At 45.3% G+C, this 13,076-nt stretch overlaps 1 protein-coding gene across 3 annotated transcripts; it reads left to right on the top strand.

Annotated features, from left to right (window-relative positions):
* Positions 1 to 43: 43 nt before the first annotated feature.
* On the top strand, positions 44 to 13,076 carry KBTBD4 (kelch repeat and BTB domain containing 4). 3 transcript variants are annotated; one of them, XM_079951690.1, is made up of 4 exons: positions 44 to 218; positions 1,450 to 2,091; positions 6,563 to 6,669; positions 11,520 to 13,076. In XM_079951690.1, exons 1-4 carry the CDS (start codon positions 200 to 202, stop codon positions 12,378 to 12,380), a joined length of 1,629 nt encoding a protein of 542 aa, XP_079807816.1. In that variant the 5' UTR covers positions 44 to 199; the 3' UTR covers positions 12,381 to 13,076. The 3 variants fall into 3 exon arrangements, with proteins under 3 accessions (XP_079807816.1, XP_079807818.1, XP_079807817.1); XM_079951692.1 differs by lacking the exon at positions 44 to 218 and adding an exon at positions 395 to 543; XM_079951691.1 differs by lacking the exon at positions 44 to 218 and adding an exon at positions 503 to 638.

Consider the following 13,076-nt stretch of genomic DNA (forward strand, 5'->3'; position numbering starts at 1 on the left):
GCTCGCGCAAGCTTCCACCACCGGAAAACCAATCCGCGCGAGCGGGGCGGGACGAAATGATCCGGAAGTCAGAGGCGCGCGCGGGCGGGTCGGGTGATCGGCCAGCTTCCGGGAGCGCTGAAAAGAGCGGCGTCGGGAAGTGCAGCCCCTTCTGGCGTCCCCCTGAGCCATTCCCGGTGCGAAGTTCCGAGCCGGCGGAATGAAGGGAGGCGCCTCAAGTAAGAGCGGCCGCCCGCCCGCCGAGGCCGGGGCGCTTCTCTCCTCGGGGCTCAGCCCTGCCCGTTGCGGGGGCGGGAAAGTTCGGTTGCCGTCCGCCAGGGGGTGGGGCCGCGCACCCGGACGCCGGGAGGCGGCGGCACCGGAGCCGCCCTCCAACGAGGCGCCTCAGGGCCCGGCTCGAGGGCGAGAGGCCCTTCGCGCCCCGGCCCCGTGAAGGGCTGGGCTCGCTCGGGAGCTCGGCGTCGCCGCACTCGGTGCAGAATCGCCCGGGATCCCTGTTCAAGTTCTGTTCGTCACGATGTTGGGACTGGGCGCCTCCGCTCAGTGAGCAAAAGCATCGAGAGACCTGTTTCCCGATACCGTCCCTGGCAGCTCATTGAGCCCTAGCTGCTTTAAAGCAGATACCGAAACAACCGCAGGCAAATTTAGACTGAGGCTTCATTGCTATAGAGTACATTGCTTGGTCGAGGTCTTATTGAACTCTAGGGGTCTCACTTCTGCCTTGTTTTTGATCTGTCCAATGGTCAGCTTTCCCCTTCCATCTGCCTCGGTGGTCTTTAGGGCTGCTTCGTGCACTATAGAAACCAAACGTACCTTTTTAAAGATGGTGTATGCACGGCAGTCAAACCTAACCCATCACAAACTTCCCGATCTCAGTGTACAACTTGTATATATGTCTTTCAAAATTGAGGTTGTAATGCGCTCACCCTGTAGGCAGAGCACAAAAGGCTTCAGAGATTTTTAGTGTTCTGGTGATATCTGTACAGTATTTTGGGGATAGTTTTAAAAACAACAAACTTCCTGCAGTTCATGGGAACAAGGAACCCTTGTTAAGACTACTTCTCTTCAGGTTTGCCAGGTTCCATTGACTCATACTGGGGTATTCCTAGTATGTTCCTCATACTCTACAAAGTCTTGTAATCTGTGATTACCCACCATTTAAGGATTGGTCTAACTTTTGAGTTCTTGTAAATATGGTGCACTATGTCACATACTACATAAATGACTTGATCCTGTTATGGTGTTACTTGGATACAAAACACTGGTACACAAGGAAGTAACTTTTGGTGCACACAATCTTTTGGCTGCTATTTCTACATGATAGCACATGTGTTCCTTACCTGTAGCATTTCTTTTTCCTTTCCTTTTTTTAGATTTGTTTGCTTTGGTTGAGATACAGTACAGCACAAGTCTGTGATAAAAGAATCTCCAATGTCTGTTGTATTTCAGATTACTGGAGGTCAGATCTAAGCGGCAACATGGACTCACTGGAGGAGACTGGAGGTTCCTCAACAGAGGAAACTGGAAATTCCTTAACTGAGAACTACTTTGTAAATTACACTTTCACTGACCGTTCTCATTCAGGCCGTGTGGCCCAAGGAATTATGAAGTTGTGCTTAGAGGATGAGCTCTTTGCAGATGTCACCATCTCTGTAGAAGGCAAAGAATTCCAACTGCACCGCCTAGTTCTCTCAGCTCAGAGCTGCTTCTTTCGTTCTATGTTCACTTCCAATCTGAAGGAGGCACATAACCGGGTGATTGAGTTACAAGATGTTAGTGAGAGTGTCTTTCAGCTCCTTGTGGACTACATTTATTATGGAACTGTAAAGTTGAGGGCAGAAGATTTGCAGGAGACTTACGAAGTAGCAGATATGTACCAACTAACTGCCCTGTTTGAGGAATGCTCCCGTTTCTTGGCTCGAACAGTGCAAGTGAAAAACTGTTTGCAAATTATGTGGTTGGCTGATCAGCACAGTGATGTGGAGCTCTATACGGCTGCCAAGCACTGTGCCAAGTCATACTTATCACAGCTTCAAGAAACTGAGGAGTTTCTGCACCTTCCTCTCCGTCTCCTGACAGATATTGTCTCAGGTAGGTAGAATGGTTACTGAGACCTGTGGTTACTAAGGCCTTTCTGAGAGATATGGATTAGTATCATGGCATTTCAGTTTCAGACCTAGTTTTGAATCCAATGCCTTTGATTGCCCTGGTACATGGCTCTAAAGTGGACAGGAGGAGCACCTTCCTGTTGGATCTGCTGCACCTCTCAGAGGCTTTTGATACAATAACTTGTGGTATTTCAGGTTTAGTGAAGATGAGACTTGGAAGCACTTTTAAAACAAATTCCAGTCTTTCCTGGAGTAACAGTTTTTTAAGGTGGTACTGGGGGCCTCCTTCTCATCTCTCTTGCTTATGAAGTTCCACTGGGCTCAGTTCTGTCCCCCCCCCCTTCCCCAATTGTAATTCTTTTTAAACATTTCTATACCCATGTTGTTTAGTATCTACATGAAACCACTAGGAGTGGTGATACGGAGATTTGGAGGTCTATGCAATCAGTGTGCAGATTACATCCTACTCATTCAACACATTCCAGGGAAACTAGCAGTTTTAATAGAAATAGAAATCATTAATAGAAATGGGCTGGACGGCAGCTAGCAAATTGAAGCTTCAACTAAATACAGTGGTACCTCGGGTTAAGTACTTAATTCGTTCCGGAGGTCCGTTCTTAACCTGAAACTGTTCTTAACCTGAAGCACCACTTTAGCTAATGGGTTTGGGAACAGGATAAATTTCTCCTGTATTAGCTTACCCATGCATTCAAATGCTCTGCAGAGGTCTTTGGTTGGTTCTACATTCATTTGCTTGGAATGAAGGGGAAGGGTTTTTGTTGGAACTGCCTGCCGAAGGATGTTGATATTGTCCTTTCCTTGACCGTCTGCTCCAGTGCAAAGCTCTTTCCATTTAAAAGGGCTTTTGGCTTTTAGTAGCTGGACTATACTACTATACTACTTTTCTGTCTTTCTGTCTCATATATATTTTATTGCTGCTGTTTAATTGCTTTATTGCTTTTTGTTGGGCCTTGTAGTTTATGGGTTATCTGTCTATGGGGGTTAGCAGAGCTCTAGACATTGACTTCTGTTGGTTCAAGCAGGGCAAACCCATAATCACCAATGCCAAGCAAGCATCTTGCTGTGAAGCCACTAGGCCTAGAATGCAAGATTGCTTGCTATGTCTTGCCTATCATTTACACCTTCAGAAACACCACAGCATCGAGGTTATGAAAGCTGTTTATAACCCACAGCTCTAATTACCCCTTCCCCTCAATCTCTGGATTAAGACCTAGCAACTCTGCTTGGTGGTTGTGTGCTTTTCTGCTGTGGAGAACATGAAACGGACCCTTAGAGCTCTGCTCTGTTATTCTCTCTTGAGGGAGCTCTTTTTTTAGTCCGCTATCTCTAGGAATAGCAGAAATCCATTTTGCTTGCTGTTGAAAGAACCACCTACATCTTGATTCATGTTACCTAGGAGTATGTTTTGATAAGCTGTAAAATGTAGTTCAAAGTGTTTTGTTTTCTAGCTGCTTAAGAGGTTTTGTTACAGTCAAGCAATATATTACATTTTGTCAAAATAAAATAGCTCCTCTGGAGATAGATTTTACAGTAGCCATGTGTTCTTCAGTAATGCTATACAATATACAGTTAAATCTCAAATTCTTAATTTTAATGTGTTTCACATTTGAGTTTAACATAGTTCAACCCTGATAACCACAAATACCATTTTTGTTACTAATGTTATAAAAATATTTCACTTCATGCATCTAATACACAGCTCTTATGTAGTAAGGGTGTACCCCTTTTCTTCTACTCTTTATTTTTACTATCGCAAAATTGTTCTATAGGAAGCATTTGTGGACAGAATGCAGTGAACTTGTTCTGTCAGCGCAAGAATTTCTGCTTGTGCAACAGAATTCTCTTCTCCCCGATGCACACCCTGCACCCTCCCCAAATCAGCTACAGAGGGCTAGAGAAAAGCCCAGAACAGATTTAGGGGGCACACAGTGGAAGTTCCATTGCACAAGTGGAATTCCTCGCACTGACAAAACAAGTTACTTGCATCCTTCCCTATATGTTTAGCCAGGCCTGTGGAAACATGTCAGGGGGAGCCAACATCACCTAATACGTTTGGCTGAGGGAGGGCGAATTGTATGCAGCGCTGGGTGGTCATGCAAGAAGACAAATCATATGTCAGTATATCTTTGTGAGGAATTGAATAAATATGAAGTTTGTAGGCTGCAGCTCTGGTAGAATTAGCATTGAAAGGGAAATTCCCAGATCCACCAATAGTTAGGATAAATGTCCGGTTTCCTATGGCAACCACTTCTGGCTGTCTTCATCATCTAAAGGTCCAGCCACCTCCTATCTGGTTTTCTGCTATTAATGTAGTTACAGAACTTCTTGCTGTTGGTTTTTTGTTTTTAGCAATGTGCTCCTCAATTTCTTTCTTTCTTTCTTTCTTTCTTTCTTTCTTTTTTTGCATCACTTTTCGTCCACTTGCATTTCTTTTGCCAAAGTTTGTGTTCCCTTTTTGCTCTCCTAATTTGAACAAGGCTTCCATTTTATAACACTTGCGTGTTAACCAAATGGGCATCCTCTTGGCTCTGGTGGGACCTTTTTTTAATCTGAGCATCTAATATTGTGATTTTAAACAACTCCCAAGGAGTAGCATCCTCCTTTCCATGACAGCAAAGGAGCTGTCATCCTTGGAGCGTGACAAAAGCTATCATGTTCCTGAAGGCCTTGTTCATCAAACTCTCTTCCTTTCTCAGCCTCTCTTGGTCAGCCACTTTGGCCTCAAGGGAATGAATCTGTTCCCTGGGAGCTCATTGCATCAAGGACAAACCCAATTTTTTACACCACATACAGGGGTCAGCAAACTTTCAGCAGAGGGCCGGTCCGCTGTCCCTCAGACCTTGTGGAGGGCCAGACTATATTTTTTTGCACGGGGGGGGGGGGAATGAACAAATTCCTATGCCCCACAAATAACCCAGAGATGCATTTTAAATAAAAGGACACATTCTACTCATGTAAAAACACGCTGATTCCCGGACTGTCCGTGGGCCAGATTTAGGCGATTGGGCTGGATCCGGCCCCCGGGCCTTAGTTTGCCTACCCATGACATAGATGGCTGGTGTGCTCTGGTCCATGGGGTCACAAAGAGTCGGACACGACTAAACGACGATATAGATGGTGCATGTGACAAATTGTGTAATACACTGGAAAGCACCCACCCCCCACCTCTGCTGGCATTCTACCTGCATATCTACTTTTGCAGTTTGTTTGGGTTTACTTTATTTGGAATTTGTTACGTCAGAGGGTGGAGGAACAGTGTGCTGAAGAACCTAGAAAGGGATTGGACCTTACTTCCTGAATAATTACGTACTAGATTGAAATTGATTTAGAGACTGAAGACCTCTTGGCACACAACTCAAATATTCTGTGAAGTTATGTACTCCAGTTACATACTCCGTTGCAAGGGTCATCATTAGTTATGATTTGTAACATGATAGTTATATTACAAAGTTTATTAAAAATTTGAACTGAGACAATACATTGCTTAGTCTTAAATATTTATTTATTCAATTTATATCCCATCCTTCCTCCCCAAAAAGCCCAGGATGGCGCCTGATGTATGTAGTTTCCCTTTAAGCAACAGCTAATGCCAGAACTCAGAGCTAGAGGAAACTCAGAAAAAAGCAAGCTTAATGGCCAGCATTAATACTGAATAAAGTTTAAGATTTATCTGTTGTTTGGCCTACTGACCCACTTTTTCAACTGAAATCCCTATTAACTTCTGCTGGTTTCTACAGCCACTGATCTTATTACTAGTAATGGGATTAACCAAGAACCAGCTTTCCCACAGAACCAAAGGCCTGCTACCCTGAAGAGCAGGAAGCAGAGTACTTAATTGAATCAGGCAGTGGAACTGTATTTGACTGGACTTACATCATTGTACTGAAAGCACTGAATATTTAAAATTATTTCCAGTATCCCTGAGCAATGCAGTAGCTTAAAACATGTCAGGATTTGTAACGTGGTTAAAAGTTTCTTTGTACACAATACCGTCACCCAAAATTATACTAAATGTTCTAGTGAATAGATTTTCTAAAATGACAACAAAATTCATGTCTGTTGCAGCATCACTTCTTAGATGTTGTTCTTTGTGAGACATATGACAAGGAAATATAAAAAACCCTCCAAAATTAAGCAGGACAAAATGAAGGCCTAGCTGTTTATCTGTGGCAAGCAGAGAATGTAGTCTAGTCCTGTTAATAATGCTGAGGCTATGGTTACCAGATAACAAATTCATTAAGTCGATAGCCTTGGGCAGGAAATATTTTTGCTGCTTCTGTAGAATAGGAATGCTAACATGCAAGGGCTCCTGCTCTTGTATATACCAGCTAAACCTGGTATGTGTTTGGGGAGAAAGGAATACTGTACTTGCTATGCCTATGCCACAAAAATTTTATACTTTAAACATGTTTTTTTAATCTGCAACCATACAGATGGGGTTCCATGTTCACAGAATCCAGCAGCTGCCATAGAAACCTGGATTGGCTTCAATAAAGAAGAGCGCGCAGGTTTCTCAGACATACTGCGATCAAGTTTAAAGGTATATGACAAAGCAGTCTACTCAGTGTTTCAGCCTGTCTCCCTTAACTGTAATCAGTGTAGAAAGGTTTGTTAGAAACGTGGGCTGCCCTTGACACTAGAGTAATGTAAGCAGTGGCAATCAGTCTGATGTTATAATAGAATTGTAAGTTCATTTTCAACAGGGGGCAGAGGAGGATCCACTGATGGGTTGCTTCTCCTACTCAATCCACTAGGCAGAATCAGCCCTGCCCTTTCAGTTCCAGAAGGTACAACAGCTAGCTGTTTGCATGGCAAACCCAAGAAGGAAAACAAAATACACCATGAAACAACTGCACTATCATAACTTCATTTCACCCAACCATGGATACACTACAGTGGTGCCCCGCAAGACGAATGCCTCGCAAGACAAAAAACTCGCTAGACGAAAGGGTTTTCCGTTTCTTGAGTTGCTTCGCAAGACGAATTTCCCTATGGGCTTGCTTCGCAAGACGAAAACGTCTTGCGAGTTTGCTTCCTTTTTCGTAAAACCATTAATACCTGGGGAATCCGAGCTCCGCAAGACGAAAAAATAGCAAGACAAAGCAACTCGCGGAACGAATTAATTTCGTCTTGCGAGGCACCACTGTACTATGGTGGTTCAGAAAATGAACTTATCACTGTAAGTCCAGTGTTCTGTTTTCCTGCAGTGGAGGACGGGATCTGTGGTTGGGATATAAAACAGCAATAGCCAGGAGGCCACTGCAGGGACCTTCTACCTGGGCACCACTTGCCAAAGCAACTTCCTGCCAAAAGACAACACAGCAGAATCAAACGTATTCCTCCTGTAGCGCTTCGATAATGTGAAAACAGGTGGTCATTGCTGCCCTGCAGATGTCAACTCAAGGGGCATTAGTGCTAAAGGCAGCAGCCAAAGCACTCCTGGTAGCGTGATCCAGAAGCTACATAGCCATTGAATCTGAGTGGAAGATACAGAGTTCTTTCCAAGATGACAGGGCTCTCTGCTCTGAAATCCTTACAGCAGAGGCAATTAACTACCAAGAAAACCACCTTATGGCTCAGACACTTCTAAGGTTATGGTTATAAAACTTGAAATGTGATTTTGCGAGGGCCTTGTTTAGTCCCAGGTAGAAAAACGATATACCAGGTGAAGTTTCAAGTAACTCCTTATAATACAAGGATGTGAGGATATGCAGTCCTTGCCTCCCTGAGACAGAAGAGAGAGCTGCCACTCGCCTTTTTGGAGTATTAGTATTATATTAGTTTAGAAAGGTAATGACTGCTCGGTGGTCAGAGCCTTTATGTTCTAGACCCCTCCTCTTTCAGTTGTTAAACAGGAAGGTACAAGGTCTGGGTGGAGAAAGTGACCCTGGGATCTCTCTTCTCTCTCTACCAAAAGGATCCCAGTCCCATCAGATTGGAAAATCAAGCCATGCTGGCCCAGAAGGGAGACACAAACAACAATTTCTGCACACACCCTTCAAATAACCCTTTAGATCATGGTTGTGGGTGGAAATGTTTATAACCTGCTCACCTTGGAAGTTGGCTAAGGACACAAACAGATTACCTGTATATGGATTCCCTTCTCAGCTGCTGGAAAATACTCAACTGAAATGCTAGTTTAAACTTGCTAGCTACATACCGTATTTTTCGCTCTATGACACGCATCTGACCATAACACGCACGTAGTTTTTAGAGGAGGAAAACAAGAAAAAAATATTCTGAACGAAACAGTGGGTGCATGATTTTTATGGTTCATGCTGTGGCCACAGACATGTGATCTGATGGTGAGTTTGGGGTAGCCCAATGCAAAAATCCTGAGGATCCATGTGGATCCGTGCTTTGTAACCACGTTTTAAGTGGGGAGGGAAGGAAAAGCACTCAAGGGACAAGGAGCACGCGTGGAGAAGGAGCTTTTCGGCGAGCTGAGCGGGGAGGAGGGAGGGAAAGAGCACTGTTGCTTTAAAGGTATACTTAAGGTACTTGCCCTGTGCCTGGGTTTTTTTTCCATTTAACAGTTTGCAGCCTTTTCCTTCCGCTCCTTGTTTTGAGGCAGAATAGATTTGAGCAAGTGAGGAGGACTTGGATTGCAGGGGATTCACCATTAGCTGTGTAAAAGCGCTCCTCCTTGTAGCCTGAGTGATAAGCAGCCACCAGCAGCAATAGAATGGAGCACAAAAAAGTGGTAGGGGCACTAGGACCCAGACAATGCTCGAATCTATCCTGCCTGAAAACAAGCTGCTCCCTCCCAGCGGATCAGCTGAGACCAGCTGAGACGCGGGGATTTGCGAATTTTCCCCTCTCCCTCATCCCCAGCCTTTTTTTAAAACTTCCTGGTTTTCACTGCGTGGCTCAGAGCTCGAGGTTGGTTTTATTTTTCTGCTGGTTGCTTAAATTTTATCTTTCCTGCCGTCCCTCTGCAGCCTCATTGCTCTGTTTAGAGAGCACACGGACCTTTGCTAGCGTCTGTCCCTCCTCCCGTGTAAGCGGCTGCTGCCCGCTTTGCTGCCATGGCTCTCCTTCCCTCCCTCCTCCCCGGCTCCAGGTCGCTTTAAAGCAAGCAAAGCGAGAGCCTCGTAGAGTGTGTAAGCGGCTCCCGCTTTGCTTGACTGACGGCAGCCATGGCTCCGATCCGTGCATTCGCTCCTTAACACGCACAGGCATTTTCCCTTACTTTCTAGGAGCAAAAAAGTGCGTGTTTTGGAGCGAAAACTACGGTAATTCAGTAACTGAACATGTGTTTCTTAACTATTTATCTAGTTTTCATCTTGCTCGTAATATAGGTAGTTGCCTGTAATGATTGACAGCAAGTCTCAAAAATTTCAGACAAAAGTCAATTTCCAGCTCTACTTGGGGATGTTAGGGATTGAACCAGAGGCTTTCTGCATGCCAAGCATTGGCCTGGAAAGCTATATACCGTATTTTTCGCTCGATAACACGCACCTGACCATAACACGCACACAGTTTTTAGAGGAGGAAAACAAGAAAAAAAATTCTGAATGAAACAGTAGATGTATCATTTTTGTGCTTCATGCTGTGGCCACAGACATGTGATTTGACGGTGAGTTTGGGGTAGCCCAATGCAAAAATCCTGAGAATCCATGTGGATCTGTGCTTTGTAACCACGTTTTTGCACCATTGCAGCCCCAGGCAACAGTGGGTGCGTGATTTTTTTGGTGCAGGCTGTAGCCATGGATATGCTATGTGATCTGATGTTGAATTTGGGGTGACCCTATGCAAAGATCCTGAGGATCCATGTGGATCCGTGCTTTGTAACCACGTTTTAAGTGGGGAGGGAAGGAAAAACATAGAAGGGACAAGGAGCACCGAGAGGGGTGTGCGGAGAAGCAGCTGGCTAAGAATGCAGGAGAGGGGTTTTACCAGAGGGAGGAAAGGAAGGCAAAAGTTCCCCCACCCAAGCCAGCCAGCTCTCTCTCTCTCCCCCCCCCACCTGCATGTTGCCTGCGAGTCCCTAGACGCAGCAGCAGCAGCAGCAGCAGCAGCAGCAGCAGCAGCAGTGGAGCACTGAGAGGAATTAGAAGGAAGGACGCTCTGCTTTCCCCTCTGCTTGCCTGGAGGGGAGGGGTTTTCTTTGCTCTTTGTTCCGTTTGAGCAAACACAGTAACGAAACAGAAGTGGGTGGGCAGTAAGACCCTGAGGCAGAATGCAGGAAAGCAACAGCTTTCTCTCACGGGAGGCTCGAACGCATGTGTGGCTGCCTGCAATCAGTTTACCACACCGAGAATGAAGATAAACTGGTAAAATAAGGGGGCTGGGTTAAAGCTAAAGGGAAAACCTCAAAGATCCCTCAAGAACAAGGCAGGGGTTCAGGGCTCCCAAAGCCGAGCTGCAGCCTTAGAAGGGAAAAATGGGGCTTTCAGAGGTGGTTTTTACTGCCCCGCTGCTTCCAATTTTTTGAAAGGCAAATTGCAGGAGAAGATGCAGCAGTCAGTCACTCTCTCACTCCCTCCAAGCACCCACACTAGCGAACAAACACACAGGCAACCACACACTCACAAAGCACACACACTAGCAAACACACAGTCGCGCTGCAGAGTGGCCAAACCTCCTAGCAAGCACTTCCCTGGCTTCTGCTGACCGCAACGAAGACGACCCTCAAAGAAAATGTGTGATGCACTCGGGCCAGTCGGCTCCAAGGACCACACATTCGCTCAATAACACGCATAGACATTTCCCCTTATTTTTTAGGAGAAAAAACCTGCGTGTTATAGAGGGAAAAATACGGTACATTATGGTTATAAAATGAAACAGAAAAAAATAAGAGTCACAAAAGACTTCAGTCCCAGCATGTCAGCTATCAGTGGCCTAATACATTGTGGTAATTGTGGAATACAGTGGTACCTCGCAAGACGAATGCCTCGTAAGAAGAAAAACTCGCAAGACGAAAGAGTTTTTCGTTTTTTGAGTTGCTTCGCAAGACAGATTTCCCGATGGGCTTACTTCGCAAGACAAAAACGTCTTGCAAGTTTGTTTACTTTGTCTTGCAAGTTTGTTTCCTTTTTCTTGAAACCGTGCATTCAGGGGGTGCAGTTGCGACTTGACTTCGAGGAGCAACTCATGGCATGCGGTGTGGTAGCCTTTTTTGAGGTTTTTGAAGACTTTGGTGATTTTTGAAGCTTTTCCAAAATCCGTGCTTCGCAAGACGAAAAAAATCGCAAGACAAAAAAACTCGCAGAACGAATTAATTTCATCTTGCGAGGTACCACTGTAGCTTACTAGTAATTTGAGCTGTGAAACCCCAAGCTAATTTGCTGTAGGTATTTCTTTGCACTTATCATTGGCCTCCTCTTGACTGAATTTCTGCATGCATACCTATGCACAACTTTAATGAAATTTTGTTTTATTGTTTAGGAAATTGGAGAGAACGTTCATATCTACCTGATTGGAAAGGAGTCATCCCGTACACATTCCCTTGCTGTCTCACTGCATTGTGCAGATGATGACTCCATCAGTGTTAGTGGTCAGAACAGTTTGTGTCACCAAATCACTGCAGCTTGCAAGCATGGTAGTGACCTCTATGTTGTTGGAGGATCCATTCCACGGCGCATGTGGAAATGCAACAACACCACGATAGACTGGGAATGGTGTGCCCCCCTGCCCCGCGACAGGCTACAACACACTCTGGTTTCTGTGCCCAGCAAGGATGCGATCTATTCACTGGGGGGCAAGACACTGCAGGACATCCTCTCAAATGCCATCATATACTACAGAGTAAGAGACAATGTATGGACAGAGACTAGCCAGCTGGAAGTTGCAGTGTCTGGGGCTACAGGTGTAAATCTCAATGGTGTCATTTATTTGTTAGGTGGGGAGGAGAATGACCTGGATTTCTTTACCAAGCCCTCTCGGCTTATCCAGTGTTACGATACCAATACAGAGAAGTGTCATGTAAAGCCTTACGTGTTACCCTTTGCAGGCCGCATGCATGCTGCTGTGCACAAGGACCTGGTGTTCATTGTAGCAGAGGGGGATTCGCTGCTGTGCTATAACCCTCTGTTGGATAGCTTCACGCGGCTCTGCTTGCCAGATGCCTGGAGCTCAGTACCATCTCTCTGGAAAATTGCTAGTTGTAATGGCAACATCTACATCTTCCGGGATCGTTACAAAAAGGGAGATGCCAACACCTTCAAACTCAATCCAGCCACTTCAGTGGTGACTGTCACCAGTGGCCTCAAGGTGCTACTCACGAATTTGCAGTTTGTGTTGGCATGAAGGAAGAAAGGTTCAGTGCCAGAACAACGAAGACATTCCTTTAAACAGCTCAGAGATGTATAGACCCCATAGCTCCAGCTCCTTGAGAAAGATCACAATACTTTAGAGAGTTCCCTGCCCCACCTTCCAACTCCTGCTCACAAGCAGCAGCATTGTAGCCACACATAGGCGGCATCCGCATTCTGTCTGGATTACTGCTGTCACTGTGGTCCCCTGCTGGTCAGCTTCTTGTGTCTCAGAACCCCACAGCTAAGAGGCTACTTGGGCCTAAACCCTTTACCAACAAGCCCTATGCAAAATAGATGAAGTATTTGTACTGTCTTATGTTGCAGGCTATCTACTGCAGCAATCCTTCAAGGTACAAAACATCCCTTAGAGCTGCAGCTAGCAGATAAAAGTGAAGGCTCCCTCCTTTATCAGGGCTACGAAGGACAAATATAGCAAGAGGTACTGAAAGTAACATTAGCAATGCATTGGATATGATTGAACTAGGAATAAAGGAGGCAGCTATCCCCGACTGTGTTACTACCTGGCAAAAAACAGAAAGCTTGGAGCCTTGTCCTCATTTAGAGGGCTCATTCTGTGACATACGGGGGGGAAAGAACATGTTAAAAGAGGAGAATCATGTCAAACCTATTTGTTGATACTGTAAGATCCTTGGGGTGCAAGTCTCAATAAAGGCCTTCCGGAACAACA

This window comes from Podarcis cretensis (genome assembly GCF_951804945.1).
Source record: "Podarcis cretensis genome assembly, chromosome: 1".
NCBI lineage: Eukaryota > Metazoa > Chordata > Lepidosauria > Squamata > Lacertidae > Podarcis > Podarcis cretensis.

What these genes read in the sequence shown, in the direction of transcription:
- KBTBD4 (XM_079951690.1), top strand. An exon ending in CCTGACAGATATTGTCTCAG is followed by an intron (nt 2,092 to 6,562) that starts GTAGGTAGAATG and finishes GCAACCATACAG; the next exon opens with ATGGGGTTCCATGTTCACAG. An exon ending in TACTGCGATCAAGTTTAAAG is followed by an intron (nt 6,670 to 11,519) that starts GTATATGACAAA and finishes TTTATTGTTTAG; the next exon opens with GAAATTGGAGAGAACGTTCA.